General features: G+C 37.0%; 2 protein-coding genes across 6 annotated transcripts in view; both read right to left on the bottom strand.

Moving 5' to 3' along the window:
- Window positions 1-4,680, bottom strand: part of LOC107716159 (formin-like protein 3) — a 47,113-nt gene extending 42,433 nt beyond the window's left edge. For all 3 annotated transcript variants that reach the window (XM_016522518.1, XM_016522519.1, XM_016522517.1), the window contains exon 1: window positions 4,131-4,680. In XM_016522518.1, the coding sequence (XP_016378004.1) occupies window positions 4,131-4,244 (114 nt within the window). In that variant the 5' untranslated portion in view covers window positions 4,245-4,680. The remainder of the gene's footprint in view (window positions 1-4,130) is intronic.
- Window positions 4,681-5,041: 361 nt separating this feature from the next.
- On the bottom strand, window positions 5,042-20,363 carry LOC107716156 (extended synaptotagmin-1-like). Of its 3 annotated transcripts, XM_016522511.1 has the most exons (31): window positions 19,834-20,363; window positions 17,198-17,239; window positions 15,947-16,081; window positions 15,714-15,787; window positions 15,150-15,222; window positions 14,979-15,068; window positions 14,828-14,883; window positions 14,383-14,503; window positions 13,248-13,424; window positions 12,746-12,828; window positions 11,462-11,510; window positions 11,172-11,261; window positions 10,981-11,082; window positions 10,802-10,873; window positions 10,623-10,709; window positions 10,306-10,455; window positions 10,078-10,236; window positions 9,810-9,986; window positions 9,534-9,616; window positions 8,583-8,631; window positions 8,368-8,457; window positions 8,183-8,278; window positions 7,967-8,038; window positions 7,796-7,882; window positions 7,527-7,673; window positions 7,233-7,354; window positions 7,025-7,123; window positions 6,373-6,504; window positions 6,188-6,293; window positions 6,052-6,101; window positions 5,042-5,966 (listed from the first exon to the last, which is right to left on the bottom strand). In XM_016522511.1, the coding sequence occupies exons 1-31, from the start codon at window positions 20,173-20,175 to the stop codon at window positions 5,939-5,941; spliced, it is 3,240 nt and encodes a 1,079-aa protein (XP_016377997.1). In that variant the 5' UTR covers window positions 20,176-20,363; the 3' UTR covers window positions 5,042-5,938. The 3 variants fall into 3 exon arrangements, with proteins under 3 accessions (XP_016377997.1, XP_016377996.1, XP_016377998.1); XM_016522510.1 differs by having other exon boundaries at window positions 7,796-8,038; XM_016522512.1 differs by lacking the exon at window positions 7,025-7,123 and having other exon boundaries at window positions 7,796-8,038.
- Between the last annotated feature and the right edge of the window lie 5,396 nt (window positions 20,364-25,759).

The raw sequence follows: 25,759 nt of genomic DNA, 5'->3' as shown, positions 1-25,759 counted from the left end.
TAACCAGGGTTCAAAGTCCAAAGCGCAAGGAAAATCTGCGCTGAAACAGTGTTACTCGTCAGTTGCTCAGTCACATTATTATGAAATTTTACAAGGCACGTGACAATGCGATACGTGCGACATATTCGTAATGAGACTCATTTATAAATCTGCTGTTTTCAACAAAAAGAAGCATTGAGGTCTTCCTGCGCGTTTCCGCCAAATAAAAGTTGATAAAAAGCAAGAACTCCATGAACATTTATAAATGTTAGTATTGTAATTTTACTGTTGCCCTGTAAAATAAAATAAAAAGTAAGACAATAATAATAATGATAATAATTACAACAGCTCTGTTAATACATTTATTATAACATTCACATATAGTGTTCAAATTGGGATCTGTAATATTTTCTATTGCTTTAAAAGAAGGCTCTTCTGCTCAGCAAGGCTGCTTTTATTTGTATAGTAAAACATATGCCTGATTCAAGAAGGGGGTCTGATGGCCAAAAAATATTATTTACTAACTTTTTAATTTTAAAGGGGTCATATGATGCATTTTAAATTTTTCCTTTCTCTTTGGAGTGTTACAAGCTCTTGGTGCATAAAGAAGATCTGTAAAGTTGCAAAGACTAAAGTCTCAAATCCAAAGAGATATTCTTTATAAAAGTTAAGAGTCAGCCACGCCTACCTAAAACGGCTCGTTCTAACACGCCCCCACATACCTACGTCACGATGTGGGAAGATTTGCATAACACAGCCCAAATGTTCACGCAAAGAAAGAAAGCATAACTTTTATTCTCGCTGTAGTATTGATGCCGCCGCCATGTTGTGAAGACGCTGTGTGTTTCGTTGTGAAAGCGAATCTACTTTGTTTGGTCTTCCAAAAGAGGACGATATCCGCTTCGTCATGCCTAGAGCTGATCCGTGCTGGTCGCTGAGACAATACATCAATGAGCTTTGTAAAAATCGACACGTTTCAGAAAGGCGGGGCATAGAGGAGAAACAATAATGTACAGTATGTGGAAAATAATGTGTTTTTTGAACCTTAAACCGCATAAACACATTTCATTACACCAAATACACAAAATAATGTTCTTTTTTAGCAGCATCATATGACCCCTTTAAGTTAAATTGTGCTTTGTTGGTATAATGTCTGCTAGAATGTTTAAAAATGTTCAGTGTTAAATATTTTTTAATTGTTTTGTAATTTATTTATTTTTTTTAAAGCAAGACAAAACAGTAAAAAGCACATTTTGGCTATTTAATTTATGCAATAGTGAAAAAAATTGGCAAAATAAATGGGGAAAAAAACTCGAAAAACCGTGTTCGGTATTCAGCCTTCGGCCCAGTGTTTCATTTAGTTCGGTTTCGGCTTCGGCCAAGAATTCTCATTTCGGTGCATCCCTACTTCGCAAGTAACTGAAATAAATGTTTAAGTACCAAAATTATTAAAGCTAAAACTGAAATAAAAATCAATACAATTTAACTAGAAATATTATAATATAACTATATAATACAAATATAATATAACTAGTAAAACCGACTAAAGCAAAAAGCTAAATTACTAAAACTTAAAACTAAAATTGAAAATATAAATAAGGTGTATTTTTGATTGACTGATGTATTTTGAATTGAAAAAGAACATTTACAGGGAAAAATATCAACCAAGATTACATATTACAGATTGCAAATTGATTGGATCGTTAAAAGCCAGAATGGAGCCAGGTGGTTGGAGGAGAAGTGTTGATGTAAGCCAAAAAGATGTGGAGCCTACATTTTGATGAAGATTATGCACACAAACATTTTTATTTGCAAAAAAAAAACATGTGTCTCTGAATCATGCACAATAAGACCAGGAACATAAATAATAAAATAATAATTCTGCCATTATTTACTTACCCTGAAGTGTGTGCATGACGACAGAATTTTCATTTTTCTGGTGAATTATCCTTTAAGTCGTCCTGAAATCTGATATATACATATTCAGTCATGATGTTGCTACTTTGAATAAAGAAAATCATAATTTTCAGTCTGAAGGCTGCGTGACCAAAACAAACCAATGCAATAGTCTAGATTGAGACCATCAAGAAAGCCAGTAGCCAAACTCTCCTGGGACCACTGGAGAAACTGGCTGCAGTCAGCTCCACAGTGCAATTTCCTTTCACAAACGGGGGAAAAATGTCAGGCAGCTGTTTCCAGCCAGAGAGCTGAGATGAAGCGAAGTCTGAATCAGCCAGACAAAGGAAAAATAGCAAAACGATGAATAAGGCACATGTGCTCGTTTAGGCCTGAACCCGAGCGTTTTATTAGAGGGCCACATGAAGTTGTCTGATGTAACCCAGGGGTCTCATCCCCTGATCCATCTCCACGCACAGCCCGTCCTCCTGTGTGCTAAGCTTCTGTTAAAGCCATCAATGCACGGTTATTACTGCGCTGGCACGGCCTACATCTATGACATCATGATGTGCTACCCGTCTGAGAGCGTGCATCTGAGGGAGGGGAGATGGTACGAGCAGACACAACCTCACACTGAGCTAAATGTGCACCACAAGCAGGAGCACATAGGAAATCAGAGGCGGAAGTGAGGGAAGTTGAGTTACGTCACTGATTATATAATGTATGCTGTCAGGAAAGTTATAAATGTAAAAGAGAGGCTGTGACTGTCAGAATATCATTTTTCCTATTCGTTTTTGTTTATGTTTTTGTTCAGGCTGCACTGATACCTCTTTGACGGAAGAAACACTTTTAACCTGTGTGACTCTAATCAGTACCATAGTATGAAGTCGAAAGCCTCTTTTCCTGAGTGGAGAGCTCTCTACCAGACGCACACTTTGATGTTCCTTTATCTGTCAAGCGGGACAGACAGAGCCCAGCACATCATGTCGTCCGATAACAGCACTGAAACACAAATGTTACTCAAAATGTTATGCTTTCCCACAAAGTAAAAGCAGGGAGAGGATATCTGGCCGAACTTAAAGAAGACTGCTGACAAGGCTCAAAAACTGACCTCGGTCCCACCCTGGGATGGTCAGTCTTTCCATCATCAGTCCAGTATGGAATCAGTGATGTCATTTTGTTGCTAAACTAGAACTCTTTGATCAATAAATCAAAAATTCTAAATAAATTCTGTAAGAGAATGTAGGCAACAACTGACTAGCAACAGCCAAGCAACCACCTAGCAATGCCCTCATTAGAAAACGGTTTTAATGTGTACATAAAAACTCATAGCATATCCTAACTGAGTCTATTTGTACATTAATAAAGAATAAAAATCAATTTAGTATCTATTAATCTGTTTTTAACTCGCAAACGCAAATCAACAGTTGATTAACAAAGGCTAGAAAAACTACAAAGACTGTTTGACAGATGTTTCCAAATGGTACGATGTTATGATTCAGTTACTGTATTACATAAACACGCCTGATTGCCTCATAATGTCAGATTCACAATGACAGATGAGTGTGTAAGTGTGTGTTCAACACAAATGTCTGCTCAAAAGCAACAGTAGGCGATGGAGAGAGAGAGAGAGAGAGATTGTTCACCCATCTCTCGCTCGTAGGCGTTCTGGGGGAATTCAGAAAATGCTGTGCTCTATGAGGAGATGAATTATATAACACCACTCACAAAACCACACTCTTTGCCTGTATGTCAATTTACTAAAAACGTTTGGGATGTAAAGTGAAGTCTGTGCCTGTTTCACCATCGTGCGAAATTTCACATCATTTATCAGCGCTCGTGAAGCTTCAGAGACAAAAGGACTGAGGAGAAGCGTGCGAGTAACAAAATGGGGGTGAAACATTTGAGAAAGTCATAAAGCTTCTGACATACGGAGCATATCAAAGAAATGTCAACACGTCCCTTTCGCTCATCTGTGCAATGTGTTTATCTGTTGATCACTGTGAAGTCTGAGATGCTAAACAATACCGTTAGGAACACTGGAGAAAAACTGTTATTTTAAATGAAGTAAATTATGAAGAAAATATGTTATGATTTCATGTAAGTACAGGCTATGTAACTTACATCAGTGAACATAAACTTGATATAAAGTAAATATTTTAAACGCGTTAAATAAGTTTTCAAAATATTTTTTAAGTATAAATACACTATATAGTCCTATTGTATGTTTAGACATAAAACTAGCGCATACTCACCAAAACAATGGCAAATCTTTCTTCCAGCTCTGTTGGGTCAGGCATGGGAACTTTCAAAGGCATGATATGATGCTTCATCTCAGATTGCCCGTCCACACTCTCAATATTCCCCATATTTTACTTTTATAATGTCGTCCAGACGCAGGATTCAGATGCTATGTGTCTAATTCACTCTGTGCCTCCCGGCGCCCTTTATAAATCCAATATACATCCAATACGTGCGATCACATTCCACTTTTGTTTAGTTTTGTTAAAAAAGATATAGTGATCCGTTTCAGAACCGATTCCTAATCGGTATAAATCTTAAAAAATGATGAGATATCTAATGTGTTTTAAATCATCTAATTAAACAAAAAAGTATCACTCTGTCCTCTTGAAAAGTATTGTATGGCAGATGTCTGGACAATCCATGTCAAGCAGCCAGTCCTCTTATTTCTTCTTTTTCTGTTGTCTCTCTTCTCTTGGTAATGCTGTAGATTTTTGTTTATGTTGTATTTTGGGTTATCCCGATTAGTGCTCATCTGTTAACTCACTGCGCCCACAATGAAAGTCATCGACACCATCGACTGATCACACCCGTCTCCAAACTAAAGTTGAATGAGATTTTGTCAGCTCTCTGTCGCCACCTGCTGGCGGAAAGCTGGAATTACAGCATTACTGATTGAGAATCCCAGTAGCCCCCGCTGTTGCATTTTTCCTTTTTTTTTTTACTTTATTCATGACTTTTTGGCTTCAGCAGAGCCTACTACTATTTTCTTTCGAGACAGTGGATATCACAGCTGTTTATTTTTCTGAAAATAATTGGCTTATTCATTGTGAATAAAGAAACTGAATTATTTAAATATAAATGTACCGAATGCATGTTGAAACTCAACATTTAAAAATAAAACAAATCAGCGTTTAAAGTGCAAATGGCATATTTATTAAAACTGCAATACAGGCTCTGGTTAATAGGGTGCAGAAGCACTACATTTCAATGTCAAAAGCATCTCTCTTTTCCTCCCTTTGGCTGTTTATTCAAGCGTCTTTCTCAGCAGGAACTAACTCTGTACTTTACTGTAACATTTTTGAGCGTCTGTCTCTCAGAGACTCATTGGCACTTAAAATTTAAATATTCATGCTTCCTTTTGCATACATAAAATATATATTTTTGGGAAAGTACACACTTTGCACAGTGATTGAAACGTTTTTGATATGTGTAAAATGAATAGTCTTGTCATAAACATGAGGGTAAAATTTGTGAAACACAAAGATATGAAGAAATGTTCTGATAATTACGAAACACTTCTTAGATTTCAAATAGGAAACAATAAAAAAGGATTCCTTTCCTCTTGGCTTCTTCATAGACTTCCTTTTTTTTCTAAAAAAAACCAAAAAAACAACAACAACAGAATACTAATATTTTTTCTTTCTTTTCTTTTTTTTCAGTGTTTTTTTTCAATAAACACTGAAAAGCTGAACAGAAGCTGCAACTTCTCATTGCTGCATTACCCATAAAGTGCAGGTGCTCATAAAAAGCAGAAGCTACAAATTAAATACTTAATTAAAAAGGTAACATTTCTCCAACATGTTGTCATATTGACTCTAGGTGGCGCCCTCATAGTCTTCTTGTGCTAACATTATTTGTTTAAGATGGAAATCAAGCAGGCTATATTTTGGGTGAAAGCTAGTTGCACAGCAATTCCATGATGCAATCTTAGTCCTGACACACTGCTCTAGGACTCCCTGCTAGTGTCAGGATAAGTAACATCCGTGAAATCGGCCTCCACTCTAAACGACTGCAAATAAAGTCAACATGGGAAGGCCAGTCAGTTGGTCTCATGTGACAAGTCATACCTGAAATTATACAAATAAGAACAGATATAAGAAAACACTCTGTAATCTTAGAGTAATCTACAGTGAACAACAGTACAGCACATACCACTGTGATACTCCTGTCTTGAGATCCAGCTGACACAAGTCTAGCTGAAGCTGAAACAGAATGGCGATTGAAATTTAGTCATTTCTGTGCAATAATGTCTGTGGTGTTGTTATCTGACTCGTCACATGATGAATACCTTGCCAAGAAGTTCTTTTTCACGACTCATGAAGGAAACGCTGTTCTTGACAGACACTTCAAGATGTTTCTGCTTAGCTTCTTCAAGTGTCATGTCAAAATCAAATCTGTAGGAGCAAGTGAAAGATGGTGAACATTCGGCTCTCAGTGTCATCAGATAGTGCTTTGATGAATGTTCCTACTAACCTCTCATTGAACTCAGGTTTGAGACTTTTCTTCTTAACACTGGTCTTCCTTTTGGTGTTCCGGTTCTTGTCCGGAAGTAGAATAAATGAGATATAAGTATCTGGAGGATCCTTAGAGAAGGACGGCAAATTCCTGTGCAAGAATACAGAATTATGAAAAAAATAAACTGAGGTCCATAACCAGAAATAAGGCTCTTTTTTAGGCTTAAAGATACAGTCATTATATTGTTTAATTATTTAACAATTGTATTATATATATTAAAATAATAATTTTATTATATATTTTTTTATTCAACAAGTATATATTTATGTATATATATTAAAGATATTAGTAATTTTTTATGTTATATATATAAAGTAAATTTATATTTTATTTAACATAAAATGTTTATATTTAATTATATAGTTAGAATATTTTCTATATTATATTATTCAAATTTGATCATTTGTTTTTTTATTTATACATATGTATCCAGTACTATATTATATTATATTATTAATATTGTTATATTATGCAGCAACTGAACGTGTCCAGTAATTGGTGGGTTACCAAAATAAAGTAAGTAGTTTTTACTGGTCACCTTTATGTAGCATTAAAGTGCAGATCATTGATCGGTTTTCATTTTAAGTGAGGGAACTTGTACGACACCTACCTGCAGGCATGGACGGTAATAAACAATCGGTTCTCCTCAGATAAATAGGCAACAGAGAGTTTCACCTGGGCCTTCCTGGTTGAACTGGCATCCTCGCCTCTGCATTTGCATCCATCCACACAAATAAACCAACACATATGTCAATGTCAGTTACTGTTTGATTCGGAACATACTGTTGCAAATGAAATACAGCTCCTCTTGAGCTCACCCTTGGACAGGCACACTTCTGTGTCGGAGCTCACAATTGGCTGCAGCAGCTGTGTCTCCACTGGGTATGACATGACTTGAATCCTCTGCATCGCTACACTGAGCCAACTTGCTGTCTAGGAGCTTTTTAACAGACAAGATGTTTTTATTTTATTTCAACTAGATTTATTTATTTTTTTACCATGATTTTTTCTTTTATGCTCGCCAAGGCTGTCTGTATAATATACTTCATTCTGGCTGAACGTAAATGCGTCCTGCTGCTCAGCACATGTTGAATATGTGTGTGATTTGTAACCTTGAGTTCAGCTCTCAGCAGAATCTGACTTTCAGGCATGGCTCCATCCAGACTGAACCAGCGGTCCAGCACCAGATCCTTCTCATCCAGCAGCTCCCTCACAGGAAGCACAAGTGAACCCAGAGCCTGACCCCAGCTGTGAGTGAGCTACAAACACACACCAGATTCATATTAAATACACTCCAGAGCAGAGAACATTATGTAAATATGGTCTTTCTGACATAAATTCACACCTTAAAATCAATAATTACTGTTAAAAAGTTTCTCACTTTGACTATAAGTGTGTCTTCTGATGGATTATGCATCAGGAAATTAAAAGCTTCATCCCACTGTGGAGAAGTCGAGCGATTGACAACCTTGTGAGAGAAACATGATTCTTTTGTGAGTCTTTGATATTTGAATAACATCAGCATAAATGCATCAGGATGTGAGGGTCTTACTTTGGTCCGGCGGGATACATTTTTGAGAGACACTTCTGCTCCTGCTTTCGGCTCTTTCCCGCTCTTTTTTAACTGCAAACAACAGTACGTTTTCTATGCTGGGTGCTTCTAATATACTCAGTTAATTGAAGCAAAGTCTATGCTACCTACCAGCTACTGCAAATTAAGTAGTGAATAAACAATCAAATATCTGAATGAAAATAAAATGAAACTCACAGGCAGACCATGTGCTCTCTCAACGTACACAAAAAGCAGCGCAGCAGAAGGAACAATTTTATTGAGGTAAGATTGCTGATAGTTGTAATGTAGGATCTGAATGCAAAATCACAAAATCAATTGATATGTTAATATTTAGTGAATTCGGATGAACAATAAAAGCATGTATAATAAAAGCACATTACCTGTTCAAGTCTAGTGGGATCTGAAACTTTAGGCACCCATTCCAGCACAAGATGAAGTCGCCCAGACTTCACATCATTCAGAGTATACCACTGCACCAGGACACAGGCATAAATAGGTGTAAACAGGCATACAACCAGATATAGAAAGTATAAAAAGAAAAAAACATGATGAATGTTATATTTAGAAACAAATAAACATGCACTGAGAGCCTCACCTGATCAGTAAACTGAGCACTGATGAGATCTCGGAGACTCACTTTAACCCTGCAACCAGATAATAAATCACTGCAGGAACAATACTGACATTCACCAACAGAACTGATAAACTGATACTTTAAATGCACTAGCCAAAACTTTATAACACACAGCCTTACCTGACACTTTGAAACAAACCAGAGATCACTAACATGTTCTTAACACAAATGTACAATTTAATAGACTTTTATCCTATTTTATCTCATTCACTAGCCTTAAAGCCATCTGTCCTCAGAGTGTAACTCACTATGTCATATTAAGCCTGAGCAAAACAGAAATACAAATATGTATCTTTTAAAGAAACATTTTGACAATCAGTAAAGTCAGCCTGTATAGCATGAAGGCATATATTTTGTGTGCTATGAGGTCAATAACATAACACAGGCACTATTACATTTGATAGGTGTTTTTTTAACCATTTAAATATTAAAGTTTCATAACCATGGCTGTCACACAAATTATAAAGAAATTGTTAGGATTTTTAAATAATCTTGCTCATTTTAAGGTCCTGTTATTAGCTACTGGCAACAGTTCTTCTTTTGAACTTTCTATTCATTATCATTAGAGAATCTTTAAAAGTATCATGGTTTTCCACAAAATATTAAGCAGCACAACTGCTTGCAACATTGATAATAATAAGAAATGTTTCTTGAGCACCAAATCAGCATTAGAATTATTTCTGAATGATCCTGTGACACTGAATACTGGATTAATGGCTGCTTAAAATTCAGTATGCAGGAGTAAATTACATTTTACAATATATTAAAATAGAAAACTAATTTGAAATCATAAAAATATATATATATTACTAATTTTAATGAAGTTTTAATCAAACAAACAGCCTTGGAGAGCAATAAGAGACCTCTTTCAAAAACATTTAAAAAAGTAGAAGAGGAAGGTTGCCACCTCACCTGCCAAGGAAGTCATCCTGATCGATGTCTTTATCATAAAGGTCAAACTCCACCTCCTGACCTGGGAGCTGGGTCAAGATCACCTACAATTCAAGCAGCCAGGTGTACATTACTTAAATATCTCTTTGCAAATGGGGACACTTATTTTCCAAAAAGGAATGTTTGAATATGTTTGCAGCAGAGAAGCAATAAAGTGACTCTCAAAGCAGAAATCAGCAAGACGAGATGAAATCCTTCTGTTTTAAGGAAGAAGCCACATTCAATTAGCATGCATACCTCATACAGTTCATTCCAGATGGGGTTGAGGTTCTCTTTGATGACCTGACTCTTGAAGGCCAGTCCTCCCACTCGGATCTTCACATACGGGTCACTCTTTCCCTTCACCATGCCACCCATTAAATTATCCTTAGCGACAAGACTCTGGGCTTCTACCAGGTGAATCCGCAAAACACCCTATATTGAAATTGTGATTATTACAAATATTGATAACTTAAATTTTAAAATTTTTTTTCAAAGGTTATCAAGATCCAAAATACAGGCTCACCTCAGATGCAAAATTGCCATCTGGGCTAGAGTGCTCAGGACGTTTTGAAGTGGGAGTCAATTTTGACAGCCCTGGAGACACTTCTGGTTCATTATCTCCTTCTCCGGGTAATGGAGACACAGGTGTTGTAAGGATGGCTTCTTCATTCAGCCACAACACCTGAAACAAACATCTCCTAAATTAAGTGTCCAAGTTTTTAATAATCAAAATCAATCGATCTTATCTTACCCTCAGCATAGCTGTGATGTAGATACGGCTGGCCGGTCCGGACTTTTCTAGCTGAAACCACTGATCCATGCTGAGCTCAGCGCTGGAGAGCAGACGGGACAGAGGGATGGACAAACCGCCCAGAGTCAAAGCCCTGTCATCATCCTTCACCTGGGACAAATGGAAGCAATCACAATGAAGAAATGCTGTTTACATGTATATATACAATTAAATGAACACTTGAAAGGATATTATTCCATTTACATAATAAAAAAAGAATAAATTAGGTTTAAATTAATAACACTAGATTTAATATTTTACAATCATATTGATTATACCTGGATGTCGATATCTTGTTTGCTTGGGTCCTGAATAAAAAATGTAAAGGCATCCTCCCATACTGGATTATTAGTCCCATACACCGTCTGGATTATTAATTATGAGAGAGTATATAAAACAGAGCGACTCCAAAAGGCATGAATATACCATAAACTTAACAAGAACAATGTCATCATACCCTGCTCTCTTTGGTGGTATCCTGCACAGAAATCTGCACCATGGGGCTGGGATCCTTATTGCCTTTCTTGAACTGAACAGAAACACATCCAACTGAATAACATCAACATTTAAAACACTCTTTCAACAAAACAATAAATGGAGAAAGAAGGGCAATAGAGCTGCAGAATACAAACGTACAGGTAGATCTTGTGCCCGGTCCAGATAAACAGTCAAAATGGCAGCAGAAGGAGGATCTGCTGTCTTACCATATACCGTAATGCTTTTATTCCTCTCCAGCACCTACATTTAATAAAAGGGTTTAGTCTGGAAATGAAAGGAGAATATCAACAAATACACAATTTTTTATAGTCTGTCAGGTGAGATCTTACTTCGTTAAGGCGCTCTGCAGAGGGCAGCAGAGAGAGCCATTCTAGCTTGAGATGAACCTGACCTGATGGCACATCTTTTAAAGTGTACCACTAAAACCACAGTGAAAAGCATTACATTACTATTACAAACTAAACTGGTGAAATAAATGTGATTGCCACTGATTTCAAAGACATAACAATACAGAACAATAATGGGAAGGTTTCTTGGTGTAAGAAATCAATTAAAGAAAATATAAAATGAAATAAAAATAAATATAAATAAAAAATAAGAATTAGTTTAAAAGATGTACCTCATCCAAAAGGACTGCTTTCTTTACAATACCTAAATCCAGCTTCATTCTAAAAAAGGTGATACAGAGACAATAGAGGAAGACAAAAAAAGACATTTCTTATATTAATATAGATATTAATATGTTAATATAAATAAGACATCAAAACAATATATTTTTATAATTATTTATTAATATGTATATATATATTTATATTTTTATTATATTTTATATAATAATAGTATCATAGCGACGGAGTTTTATCATTCTTATGTTATTGATATCAGGGAATGTTTTACCAAATCCTGGTCCTTATAATGATACTGCTTCGACTTTTAATGTTCCTGTTGATTTTAAATCCAGATCAGGACTGGGTTTTATTCATATTAATGTGAGAAGCCTGCTTCCTAAGTTGGATTTGGTGCGTATCTGGGTAAAAAATACCAGTGCTGATGTTACAGTAATATCTGAAACATGGCTTAATAAAACGGTAAAAAACGGACAAAGCCATTGGTATTGATGGTTGCACTGTTTATAGGGCCAATAGACCAAAAATGGGAGGGGGTATCAGTTTATGTTAAGGATAGCTTTGAAGTTACGGTGTTACTTTATGAGTCAGTGGTTAAACAATATGAATTATTAGCTTTAAACCTTATTGTCTCTAAGACCTTACATCTTACTGTAGTTGGTTGCTACAGACCTCCATCAGCTAATAATGATGCTATTTCCTCTTTGATGGACTCGGTGACTTCTCTGTGATTTTAATGTGAATTGGTTGCAGTCGGCATCTGATGGTTTTAAAGAAATCTGTGATACTCTTAATCTTTCAGTTAGTTGAGACACCTACTAGACCTAACTTGAAGGATTACAAAAAGTCAACATTAATTGATCTTATTTTTACAAACGTTACACACAAGTATTCTCTGGCTTCTGTATATGCTAATGATGTTAGTGATCACTGAGTCATTGCCATAGTCCGAGATACCAAATTACCTAAGCAGAAACCACGCATTATTGCTAGATGGTGTATGTGATATTTTAGTGAACAAGGTTTTCTTTTTGACCTTGCTCATCATGATTGGGATAGGATTTTCCTTATCCCTGATGTTGAGTCTGCTTAGAAATATTTTTATGAAGGTTTTACATCCATCATTAATAGGCATGCACCTTTTAAAAATTTTAAGCTAAAGGCAGCGATAATCCATGGTTTTCTGAAGCAATTTGATCATCAATATATTACTTATAAATTAAACATTTTTAGATATAAACATAATTATTCATTATAAGTTATTAATGAAATAATACCTTCCAAGAAAGTCATCCTGGTCAGGATCTTTATCAAACACCTCCAGCTCTAGCTCCTGACCAGGTACTTCATGAACAATCACCTAACAATCACACACACACACACACACACACAGAGTCACACACAAATGCACACGTGCATAGATATAAAATATGTAACAAACATCAAGCGATTGCTGACTTACAGCAATAATGTAAGTTAAAGATCTTAAACATCTTTAAGATCTGGAATACATAATCTTGCAGTGAACAGATGTTTCTCTGAGCTTGTGCTTTTGCTCTATGCTCATCTGATCTCAGCACATGATAGTCACATACTGCACTACACAATCACACTCTGTGTTTTTCTTGCTGTTACCAGCAGTTACAAGAGTCACAACACAGTAAACACCTACAAAGTGTTAGAAGCTCAAAAAACCACAGCTTCCCCTTCCTCAGAAATGTGACACTTTTTTCAGCAACCACACTGATCACATGCTACCCATACACATCTCTCTCTGACCTCGTACATCTCCCTCCATTGAGGATTAAGGTTGTTGTCGACGTGGTGGGAGGTGAAGGTCTGCGTGCCCACCCGTAGCACTGCATACGGGTCAGACTTCCCAGATATCACGCCTTTCATGTAGTTATCCTTGGCAGCAAGGTTTTCTGCTTCCAGCAAGTGGATACGCACTATACCCTGTGGAAAAACACAAAACAAGTGTAAGTAGAGTGCAAGAGGCGTGCCTTAAAGGAATCGTTAACCACAACAACAACAAAAAAAATTTGCTGAACATTTACTCACCCTCAGGCCATCCAAGACGTAGATGAGTTTGTTTTTTCAGAAAAGATTTCGGAGAAATTTAGCATAACATCACTTGCTCACCAATGGATCTTCTGAAGTGAATGGGTGCCGTCAGAATGAGAGTATAAAAAGCTGATAAAAACATTACAGTAATCCACAAGTAATCCACATGACTCCAGTTTATCGATTAATGTCTTGTGAAGCAAAAAGCTGCATGTTTGTAAGAAACAAATTCATCACTAAGACGTTTTAACTTTAAACGCTTCTGGCCAAAATACAATAATAATATGATAATCTGTGCATATTTCTCAGATGAGATTACTATTTCACTGGAGAAAGCAATATTATGCATAGAGGTATTTGAGCCGAAAGCAACAGTTTGAAGTTAAAATCATCTTAATGATGAAGCTTTTTGTTTCACAATACGTTAATTGATGGACTGGAGCCATGTTGATTACTTGTGGATTATTGTGATGTTTTTAACAGCTGTTTGGACTTTCATTCTGACGGCACCCATTCAATGCAGAGGATCCATTGGTGAGCAAGTGATGTAATGCTAGATTTCTCCAAATCTGTTCCCATGAAGAAACAAACCTATCTACATTTTGGATGGCCTGAGGATGAGTAAAATTTCAGCAAATTTTCATTTTTGGATGAACAATTCCTTTAATTAGCATATGTAATTATGTAAATGACAACAAGCCCTTGCAGTTCAACATTATGAAGCAGCTACACTGTACAAGCATGCATGACGAACTATGGAGTATTAAAGTACATTTGATGGATCTTGAATAGTTAAAAAAAAGAAAGTTAACATAGTTAAATACTCCATTAAAGCACAGTGAAGTGTTACCCGTGGGAGAGGGGAACGCAGCTGTGCTACGTGCAGATTGGCCACCAAAGGCACAGTGAGACGATTGGGGAGAACCAGGAAAGAGGCGATTGCATCCATTATCATAGTGTCCGTCATGGCACTGAAAATGAATGCAAGGGGTTCGTACAGAGAAAATGGGACACAGAACCGCCAACAAAAGACATTTAAACTATTTAAAGCATGGCTTCTGAGTGATTATAATGAGTTAAGCTATGATAAATATGAATGACTGCATGTTTCCCTGCTTTATTTGAATAGAGGGAAGCTCAGCAGACTTTGAATAATCAGACCAGTGCTCTACTGATTATTAATGAATGAAGCACATGAGAAGAGAGAGTTAGAGTATTAACAATTCCAGTGGAGTTGTGGTATATCTGAATCATAAAACCAAAATAGAACAATGATACAAAACAAATGCACTCACTTCAAACCAGGTATGTCTAGTAAATTGGTCAAGCCAGTCCAGTTGATGTCGAGTTTCTATGGTGGAGAGAAGTAGAAACAAAGACTGTAGTAAAAAAGAGGGGGTTAACATGATGTGATATAGCAATTAAGATGGAAAATGGTGTACTAACAGGTCTGCGAATGAAGAACATGGTGATGGCTCCAACGAGAGGAACATCTCCAATTAGAGGTTCCAAGATCACCCTCAATCTTCCATGGAGCTACAGAGAGAGAGATACTGGTTTCAGTCAATACGTCTTTTATCTATTATCTTTAATGTGTCATGTTGTCCTCCTCCTTACCTGAATGCCTTTCACTCCAGCTTTACAGAAGTACTTCTTCACCTCAACGTTAATCTCCACATCTCCAGCATAACTGCAACACAGCCCAAAGGTTTTAAATATGGCTGTAAGCATTTTTTTTGGTCAACGACTTAAATGTCTTGCAATCCCCAAGTAACAGAATTAAGACATAAGGTGTGTCCCAATTTGCATTTTGCATACTTATGCACTCTTTTATTCAGTTTTGTAGTATTAATAGTGTGAGTAGTGCGTTCACACACTGAAAATTCCAAAAAGAAAAAGTACTTTTAATACCTGGATGATGCACTTAAAAAAAAACGAGAATTTTTTTTTTTTTTTTAAATAAACAGTGCATGAATACTAGTGTTTAGAGCTTCATTTGGGATGCAGTTATACACTTTAAGATCACACAGACAAAAAATTATAAAAAATATATATAAATATAATCTAATATAAATTATGTTTTTATAAATATAATTAAAAATACTTTATAACAATATACTATAAATGAGATACAATCACAACTGCCAGGATGTTTGCCCAGAAAGAGACCAATAACACTACCTGATATAAAGATCCAGTATCACCTGACGCTTATCATGCTCAGTGTAGGCCTTCACCCCAACTACCTTCATAGCCTATTAAAAAATAAAATAAACTATAAAGGTTTCTTCAAACTTAGTCAGTGGCCTACATTTTCAAGAAATAGCTCTGATAAGCAGAAACTGAGAATCAAATTTAAATATGAGAAACATATGCAAATAACGCAGTCTTTTATCAGAAATAGATTTGTATACCCTGTCGCCCAAGTCAACTTTGGTGAAGCTGAGAGTTTGCAGATGAGCGCTGGCGGCTCGGATCGAAGGGGCAATAGTCTCCACCAGCAGCTTCTCTAGATACTGTCCAATAAACGGCCAGGCCTGCTGCAATATCTATGAGCCGGGACAGTTATAAACAATAAGAAATGGTAGAAACTCATGAAGATGACAAAATCAAGTCAATGAAGAGATTATTGCTTAAGTTCAGAGCATAAAATATAAATATTTAATTGGATAAAATGTACTCCTTGAGATACACAAAAATTAGAGCATTATGTTTTGAAATGAATGCATGCAAAATGAGTCCAATTTGTCAGTCAAACCTCAGACGGAAACCACAAGCACTGGGAGGAAAGCCCTACAAAGCACTTTTTTCTTCACCGGACTGCTGTATTCAATAACCTCATAAAATCCTTTTTAGATTGAGCAAACATAAAAATACTGATTGATTTTCTATACATTGGTGCAACAACTTACATCTGTCCTTTTTAGTTTCACACCAAAAACATGATTAAATACAGTTACAAAACCAGCATCATAACATATTCGCTTACAAGGTGTTTGCAAATGTCATCAGTTCAAGTAATGTGTGTTTGTAGTGAGCTTTGAAAACACATCCCACAATCCACCCTCCCTGTTCTCACTGTCTAAACTCAAAAGCACTAACCTTTAAAGGCAAACCTTTGAAGCCTGAATGTTAACAACAAGTCTAGTGTGCAAGAAGAGTCAAGAATAATCTGTGAAATGTCTGGCCTGGTACTCTGAGAAGCTCTTATATGTGAATAGACTAATAAAATCTCAAAGTCAGTATTAAATATTTGTGCTCTAAAAGTAGAAATAATGAAAGAATCCGGAAGATCATGTGGCAGTGAGTCTGAAGACTTTCACAAGGCAATTTTCTTCCTGATAAGCTCTCAAAGTCTGTGTGGTTTGTGTGGCTATGTAAAAGTCTGCCAAATACACTTTTCATATTTTACAAGGTTTTGCAAAGTAGTCTGTGGGTCCTTTATCCCAAAATAAGGTCTGTTACGCCAATGGCATCAGAAACACCACTAAAGTTAGTAAACATTATGCAAAGACTGGAGCGCTGCCAAACCATTCAACTATTTATCTTCAGGGACTGAATTTGAAAACATACACGCTGTGCCCTCAGGAACATGAAGCAGAAACAATGAGAACAGCAGCTACGGTCACGTGTGCATTTGTGTATTTGAATAAAGAGTTTAATACCTTGTTCATCCACTCAACCTTTTCCACATCAGGAAAGTTCACCTGTGGAAAAACAAAAGAGTACACTTTGACTTCCGATGTCAACACACATAACACATCGGTTTTACATGCAGTATGCAAGGAGACCTCTTATTTTGTACACTAAGTAAATACTGTGAAGGTCATGAGCTGTTGTTAGCAAAACAGCAGCGTTTTCCAGGGAAGAGATCAGCTGTGCAGCCACAGGAATAAACAGGTCTGCCAATTCTTGAAAATACCGTCATTCTTGCACAAGAATACTTGTAAATGTTTAACAAAACGTATATGGCAATAATAGATCGTAATTGTTGAAAGAAAGAATCATAAGAGAGCATGACTACAAACAAAAATTCAATGGCAAAGGAAGCTTGATTAAAGGTCAGTTCTGATTTCAGTATAGATGTTTAACTCTAAATACATAAATAAATAATACATTAAGAATTAAATTAAATTACAAATAATAAAGGTAAAAAATAACCAGGTAAAAAATACAAAAAAAAAAACTTGATCCTCTACATAAGTGATTCCCCACTAAAGTTTTAAACTTTAAACACATAATTTGTAACAGGAGGATGTAGGTAGGTTTATACAAAACACACCAGTTAAAGGGGTCATATGATGCCATATGATGCTTTCCTTTCTCTTTGGAGTGTTACAAGCTCTTGGTGCATAAAGAAGATCTGTAAAGTTGCAAAGACTTAAGTCTCAAATCCAAAGAGCGCCGGATTGGCTTTCACCGTGGACGAAGCGGAGTCCAGCCCGGGGTCGCCACATGTGGCTGCCTTCGTCGAATCCGCTCGCCCTGCGCCGTTCTCAAGCCGGCCTCCGCTCTAAACACATTTCATTACACCAAATACACCAAATAATGTTCTTTTTAGCAGCATCATATGACCCCTTTAAATAAAGCCACTATGTACAAGCTACTGGGGTATGTGAGGAAACTGGCACAACAGTTTGTCTGACCACAGGTCATACTTTTTCAACTTCTTAATGTTTTCCCATCACCCCCTCACCAAATTCTTGCTGCAAATGGCTCATTTTGCCATTTAGCTGCTGGTGACTCAGTCCCATGAGATTGGATACTTCAATGTCCAAATATAGCAAGGGCTGGACTGACTTTGGAATGTAATGAAGTGAATGAGGGACGGGGGATGAAAGGAGGGAAGAGAGGAGAATATAAATATGAACTCTATCAGGGAGTGTGCAGGATGCTTATGAAAGGGAAAAAACTGTAAACTTTGATTAGTAGAGGTGGCTGAAAAAAGCTCTCATTTTGCATGATGTTGCAATACAGGGGCATGATCATGCATTCTGACTACAGATAATGTTGTAATATAGTTGTAAATATAGCACCAAAACTATTAGTTCCCTTTTAACTAAATGAAAGAAAAGAAACCTTCTGTATGTAAAATCATACTAAACAATAAAAACTAGTGGGAAAAGTGAAGCACACTTATCCCACTAGTTACAAATGCTATGAACTGGAATATATATTAATAGTACCTAATAAACAGGTACCAGTATCTATTCAACTATTGCTATGAAAACTGATTTGGTACCAGCAACTATCTGAATATAACCAAGTACTGAATGTCAGTTACTAGTAAAACTGAAATACTACGCAGAATTGAATAGTTGATATCTGAACTAAAGTCCCCATAAAATTCAATAGAAAAAGCTACTAGTTACCAATAACAAAATGAATATTTAATTGTTATTGGGATTAGTGACTAGTAGCAGGTATAGGTACTAGTTTGTAATGAATACATTTCAGTAAACTTAAATCTTCTTGGAATGCATACTAGTCAGTAGTCAGAAGTAAAAAGTTGTTATCTGAACCACAGACCCCAGAAAATACAATGGTAAATGCAATTTGTAACCAGTCACAAATGAAATATTAACTTGTTATTGGGGTAGTAGTGACTAGCAGTTATGGGTACTTTGTAATGAATGCACATTAGTCAGCAGTCAGAAGTGAATTGATTATCTGAACTACAGATCTCCATAAAATTCAATAGTAAATGCAATTGGTTACCAGTTACAAATGGAATATTTACTTGTTAATGGAATAGTGACTAGAATACGTACTACTACGTAATTAATATGTTTTAGTGTCTAATGTAATATATAATTGTCACTTTTGGAATAAGTACTAGTATAATAAAGGTCAATCGTGAAACGGATAGTGGTCACTACTGGATTAGGCTACTTACTAGTTATTACAAAAAATAAGTAGGCTACTAGTAACAAAAACAGATGTTATTTTAAAGGAATATAGAACACTGAGTGGGTAATTATGAATAAATAACTAAATATCCGGAGGTTGAAGTATAAACAGGACTGTTTAATAGCTAGGCTACTAACAGGTTGCACTGTAAGAGGTGAACAAATGTTTAAAATCATATCAGTAAATAACTACAACATGAAATCAAGCTGTCATTGCCAAGATCTCACCTAAATATAGACTCTTTACGCTTATTGTAGACAAAAAATAACAGCGAAAATCACTCAAAAATCCTGACTGTCTCTAAGATCTCAAGATTTCACGTGTTGAATGACTGCGGTCCTGAACTGTTGACAAATCTGAAAGATGCCATTTATGGTATAAAGTCCCTTACCCATGCCGGTAATTCCCGTTTACTTCTAAACACCCGTGTAGTGGTGACATCCTGCTCATTCTCCAAAAAATACATCGCGCTTTGCAGTCGCGCTTGTTTTCCATCGCGACTGTGTTTCCATCTCATATAAACCAGGAGACCAAGCAAAACTACACAGATACTGAATCCGAAATATCCAGCCAGGTAGACCGGCAGTAAGGCGCCGAGGCACTTTCCAAATGACCAGAGAACAGACACGGCGTGTTTTCCAGCGGAATCTTGCGGCAGGGCCGAGTCCGCAGCCCCCGGAGCGGCACCCGCGCTCGGCCCCGCATCATCAGATGACTTCGGCTCTTTCTGCATCAGATCCTTTCTTCTGTGAGCGGTTCCGCACTAGACACTATAAATCCACTCAATACCGCTCAAAACGAATAGGTGCTGTACACGTACGATTAAATAAGAACAAAAAATGACTCATTATTCGTCCACTCTACGAAACATAGCACCGACGTCCGCTCCTTTGCAGCGGAAAGTTGTGGATTTCTAGTTCGTTTATAAGATGGGCGTGTAGGGGCGTGTTTTGAAGGCTTCAGACCTCCTAGATTCTTGCTAAAACCAAACCGAGAACCTTAAAATGTCTGGGTGTGGGATCAAGCATATTTTTACGGTCTTTTTGAAGAACTCATCCATCATTTACCAGCCACTTAAGCCCCGTTATATGTTATGCTGTGAGCAACAGAAAAGGTTGAAGGCGAAAACAGGGATTTTAAAGTGTTTAAGATGCTGTACATTAAAATAATTATATATATATATATATATATAAAAAAGGCTCCAGCACACATTTAACGGGTGTTTACATACTGACATGTGACTACCAATGCGGTGTACTTTACACGCAAAAAAACTAATGGTGCAGAAAACGCATTTTGTTTAATGACGGGTAAGCTAATGCAAATGAACATTAGTCCATTAACTCCGACTAAATTATGGACTACTGACCAACCTGCATTTCAGTCAAACCACTGAAGGCAAACTAGTCATCACCTAGCAACCGGCTCAGCTGAGGTTATGTTGCTGCTCAGATTAAAGGCCAGTTGTATAAACAGACCCTGCGTTAAGACAATCTTAAGAACTAGTTTGACCAACTAGCAGTTACCCAAGAGATAAGTCTCACTCTTCTGATTAAAATAGGGCCGATGTACGTTTTTGTAACTGACCAGCATAAAAGAAAACTACTTAGATGGCTAACTTTTTACAACTAGTCTAAGCAGTTCATGCAACCGGCCCAAAATTCTTTTATGCATAAAATTTGTTTTATGCTCTGGTCTGATAAAGATTAGTAAATGCTGCGTTGATTCCATCACACACACGGAACAATTTGTTCAAAAATCTTGCAACATTTGACAAAACCTCCGCCCCTAATACAGCTACCACCCTGGGGTCACATTACTAAAAGCAGTTACTTGCATGCAAATAAAAGATGCACTAAAACCCCAATTTTCATGTTAATAGCTGCGGTCCATAGTTATTGGTCTCTGCAAATTTGCACCTCATCAGTTAACTTAACTCCTCCTGTATTAACTGGGCATGCGTTCTCTCAGATCATGCAGCAGACACTAAAGACATGGCAGGGAACTACAATTCTGGCTAAGTTTCATGTATAGTAGGTTTCATGGCATACTATAAAATATCAGCCTAGAAGTAATGCAACTGATTTAAAAGCTAAAATAAGATGTTCAAGACCAAGCATTGCATAATCATTTCAAGACCAAGTATGAATGGGAAAGTAGCAAGGGAAAAAGGAGCATGCACAAATATACAAGACCAGCAACGGCAAAGATGTATTGTACATTCCAACAATATCACTCCTGCAAAAACCTTAGTTTGATCTTATAACTCATACAGCATAAATAAAACCCAGTTACCTCATACAAAACACATTAGGCAAAAGGATTTTTTAAACCAAAAAGATTTATTTAACACATTAACAAACTTGCTGAGCTGACAGGTCTGAGGAAAGTCCAAAACAGTTCACATGGTCATCAAGACCAAGCTAATGCAAATGAACATTAGTCCATTAACTCCGACTAAATTATGGACTACTGACCAACCTGCATTTCAGTCAAACCACTGAAGGCAAACTAGTCATCACCTAGCAACCGGCTCAGCTGAGGTTATGTTGCTGCTCAGATTAAAGGCCAGTTGTATAAACAGACCCTGCGTTAAGACAATCTTAAGAACTAGTTTGACCAACTAGCAGTTACCCAAGAGATAAGTCTCACTCTTCTGATTAAAATAGGGCCGATGTACGTTTTTGTAACTGACCAGCATAAAAGAAAACTACTTAGATGGCTAACTTTTTACAACTAGTCTAAGCAGTTCATGCAACCGGCCCAAAATTCTTTTATGCATAAAATTTGTTTTATGCTCTGGTCTGATAAAGATTAGTAAATGCTGCGTTGATTCCATCACACACACGGAACAATTTGTTCAAAAATCTTGCAACATTTGACAAAACCTCCGCCCCTAATACAGCTACCACCCTGGGGTCACATTACTAAAAGCAGTTACTTGCATGCAAATAAAAGATGCACTAAAACCCCAATTTTCATGTTAATAGCTGCGGTCCATAGTTATTGGTCTCTGCAAATTTGCACCTCATCAGTTAACTTAACTCCTCCTGTATTAACTGGGCATGCGTTCTCTCAGATCATGCAGCAGACACTAAAGACATGGCAGGGAACTACAATTCTGGCTAAGTTTCATGTATAGTAGGTTTCATGGCATACTATAAAATATCAGCCTAGAAGTAATGCAACTGATTTAAAAGCTAAAATAAGATGTTCAAGACCAAGCATTGCATAATCATTTCAAGACCAAGTATGAATGGGAAAGTAGCAAGGGAAAAAGGAGCATGCACAAATATACAAGACCAGCAACGGCAAAGATGTATTGTACAGTCCAACAATATCACTCCTGCAAAAACCTTAGTTTGATCTTATAACTCATACAGCATAAATAAAACCGTTACCTCATACAAAACACATTAGGCAAAAGGATTTTTTAAACCAAAAAGATTTATTTAACACATTAACAAACTTGCTGAGCTGACAGGTCTGAGGAAAGTCCAAAACAGTTCACATGGTCATCAAGACCAGGATGCTTCTGCAGAACCAGGTGATGGAAAACCAAATCCCAATTCAAAAGAAAGCAGGCCTCATAGATGGTGGATGAGTGGAGCTTCAGTTGGGCTTCCAGCAGACTCTTGCGGAGGAGATTGAAGTGGAGGAGCACTCTCAGCTTCAGCGAACAGGGTCCAGTTTACTTTGACCTCTGCCTCATCTTTCTCCTTTTACGCTTCAGCCTAAAACACATGGATTCAGTCACTTCATGCCCACTGCAAAACAAAAGAACGTAAGATGCAGCTCCTGTGTTTACAAACTTACCTGCGCATACGCTTCTTTCGCCACTGCAAGAAGAGTACAACCATTAATAAAGGGGAATGGATTAGGCAGTTTAAAGAAACATTGCAACTCACTACACATGCGCATTAGCAACGAGCGCCACTGGCTAGATTTTCACTATGCAACATGGCCGTTCGGACGAAATTGTTTTAAGAAACCAAAAAGAAGCGATAAATACTTAACACATTTGTAATAATCCACCATGTTATCAATATAATTAAAATCAACAAAAACACCATAAACAACTTGCAGCAACTGCTAACTCAACGTGGTTACAATATTCCCTACGACAAAGTGCGTTAGCGGGCTAGCACAGTAGGCCCGAGTATATAACACTACAAAATACAACACTAAATCTCTGTTAGTGACTTTACTTAACATAGTTAAAAGTAAACTTTAAAAATATTTAGTCATTAAAATCAACAAAAACACCATAAACAACTTGCAGCAACTGCTAACTCAACGTGGTTACAATATTCCCTACGACAAAGTGCGTTAGCGGGCTAGCACAGTAGGCCCGAGTATATAACACTACAAAATACAACACTAAATCTGTTAGTGACTTTACTTAACATAGTTAAAACTTTAAAAATATTTAGTTAAATTCCAACAAACTGTAACGTTAAGTCAGTATAATAAATACTGTATTAGCCACCAAGACTAGCCAGATAACGAGAAACTATTTAACATATATATGAAAAAAGTACTTGCCTTCGCTCTCATAATGAGAAGATGGTTCTGTAAATAAACAAATACTGTTAGAATTGTCGATGGATGGTGCGTGAATGTCTTAGATTACTATAGATTGTATGAGACGTTAACACAATGTCAGCGTACGCTGGTTCCTCACCTCGCCAAGCGATAGCAACGACTCCAAGAGAACGTCATGCGGGAGACGGGCTCTTTTATACGTCTCGCTTGCGTCATTTTCGAGCGACTATAAAAAGAAACGCGTGCTACATCTGTCAATAATTTTCCATTTTCATCAAATTTATACAGCGGTCAAGATTTCTCAGTGTTCAGAGGGTTCACAGTGTACTTTGAATTGGATGATTTGAAAACACACGGGCAATGCGCTCGCCGTGCCGTGTGTTGTTTCTTTGCTCGTGAACACAGTGTAAACTTTGATTTGATTTACACTTTGATTATCCGAGTAAGTTTGTTCGGCTGCTATTTTTCATTGTACTGTCTGTATGCAGGCGTCCTTGTGTGCAAGGTAGCTTGTTTTGTTTACTGTGGAGACGTGCTGAAATGGCGTTTGTTCTCGTACTGTATCGCGTACCTTGTCAGTGTCGTGCGCTTTGCTTGGCCATTTGTTGGGATAAACAGGAACGTGTGTTCAAGCGCCAGCAAAACAGTGTAAAGAAATAGTCTTTGTGAGAAGCAGTCAATCAGCAGAAGTTAAAAGCAGCTTGTAAGTGTATTTATTTCTTGTCTCAGTGTTTAGCGCAGTTGTCGTTGCTAGGAAACGCTTGTTTTGTTTACTGTGGAGACGTGCTGAAATGGCGTTTGGTCTCGTACTGTATCGCGTACCTTGTCAGTGTCGTGCGCTTTGCTTGGCCATTTGTTGTGAAAAACAGGAAAGTGTGTCCAGCTGAATTCAATTTGAGTTTTGTTAAACTAATTAAAAAGAACCTTAGTTTATCGCGGAAGCGGTCGCGGTAAGACCGACGAGTGTAAAGACCATGACTCTACCGTGCGACTCCACCGAGCAGGACACCGGCAAAGGACAAATACAACACTAAATCTGTTAGTGACTTTACTTAACATAGTTAAAACTTTAAAAATATTTAGTTAAATTCCAACAAACTGTAACGTTAAGTCAGTATAATAAATACTGTATTAGCCACCAAGACTAGCCAGATAACGAGAAACTATTTAACATATATATGAAAAAAGTACTTGCCTTCGCTCTCATAATGAGAAGATGGTTCTGTAAATAAACAAATACTGTTAGAATTGTCGATGGATGGTGCGTGAATGTCTTAGATTACTATAGATTGTATGAGATGTTAACACAATGTCAGCGTACGCTGGTTCCTCACCTCGCCAAGCGATAGCAACGACTCCAAGAGAACGTCATGCGGGAGACGGGCTCTTTTATACGTCTCGCTTGCGTCATTTTCGAGCGACTATAAAAAGAAACGCGTGCTACATCTGTCAATAATTTTCCATTTTCATCAAATTTATACAGCGGTCAAGATTTCTCAGTGTTCAGAGGGTTCACAGTGTACTTTGAATTGGATGATTTGAAAACACACGGGCAATGCGCTCGCCGTGCCGTGTGTTGTTTCTTTGCTCGTGAACACAGTGTAAACTTTGATTTGATTTACACTTTGATTATCCGAGTAAGTTTGTTCGGCTGCTATTTTTCATTGTACTGTCTGTATGCAGGCGTCCTTGTGTGCAAGGTATTTAAATGCTAAATTTAAATTTAAATGTTTTAGTTTTGAAGTGTTGTTGTATGCATTTGTCATTTTTAT

The sequence above is a fragment of the Sinocyclocheilus rhinocerous genome, unplaced genomic scaffold (assembly GCF_001515625.1).
Source record: "Sinocyclocheilus rhinocerous isolate Xijiao unplaced genomic scaffold, SAMN03320098_v1.1 scaffold148, whole genome shotgun sequence".
Classification (NCBI taxonomy): Eukaryota; Metazoa; Chordata; class Actinopteri; order Cypriniformes; family Cyprinidae; genus Sinocyclocheilus; species Sinocyclocheilus rhinocerous.
The sequence above is the reverse complement of the archived record's forward strand: the minus strand, read 5'-3'. Positions and strand labels throughout refer to the sequence as shown.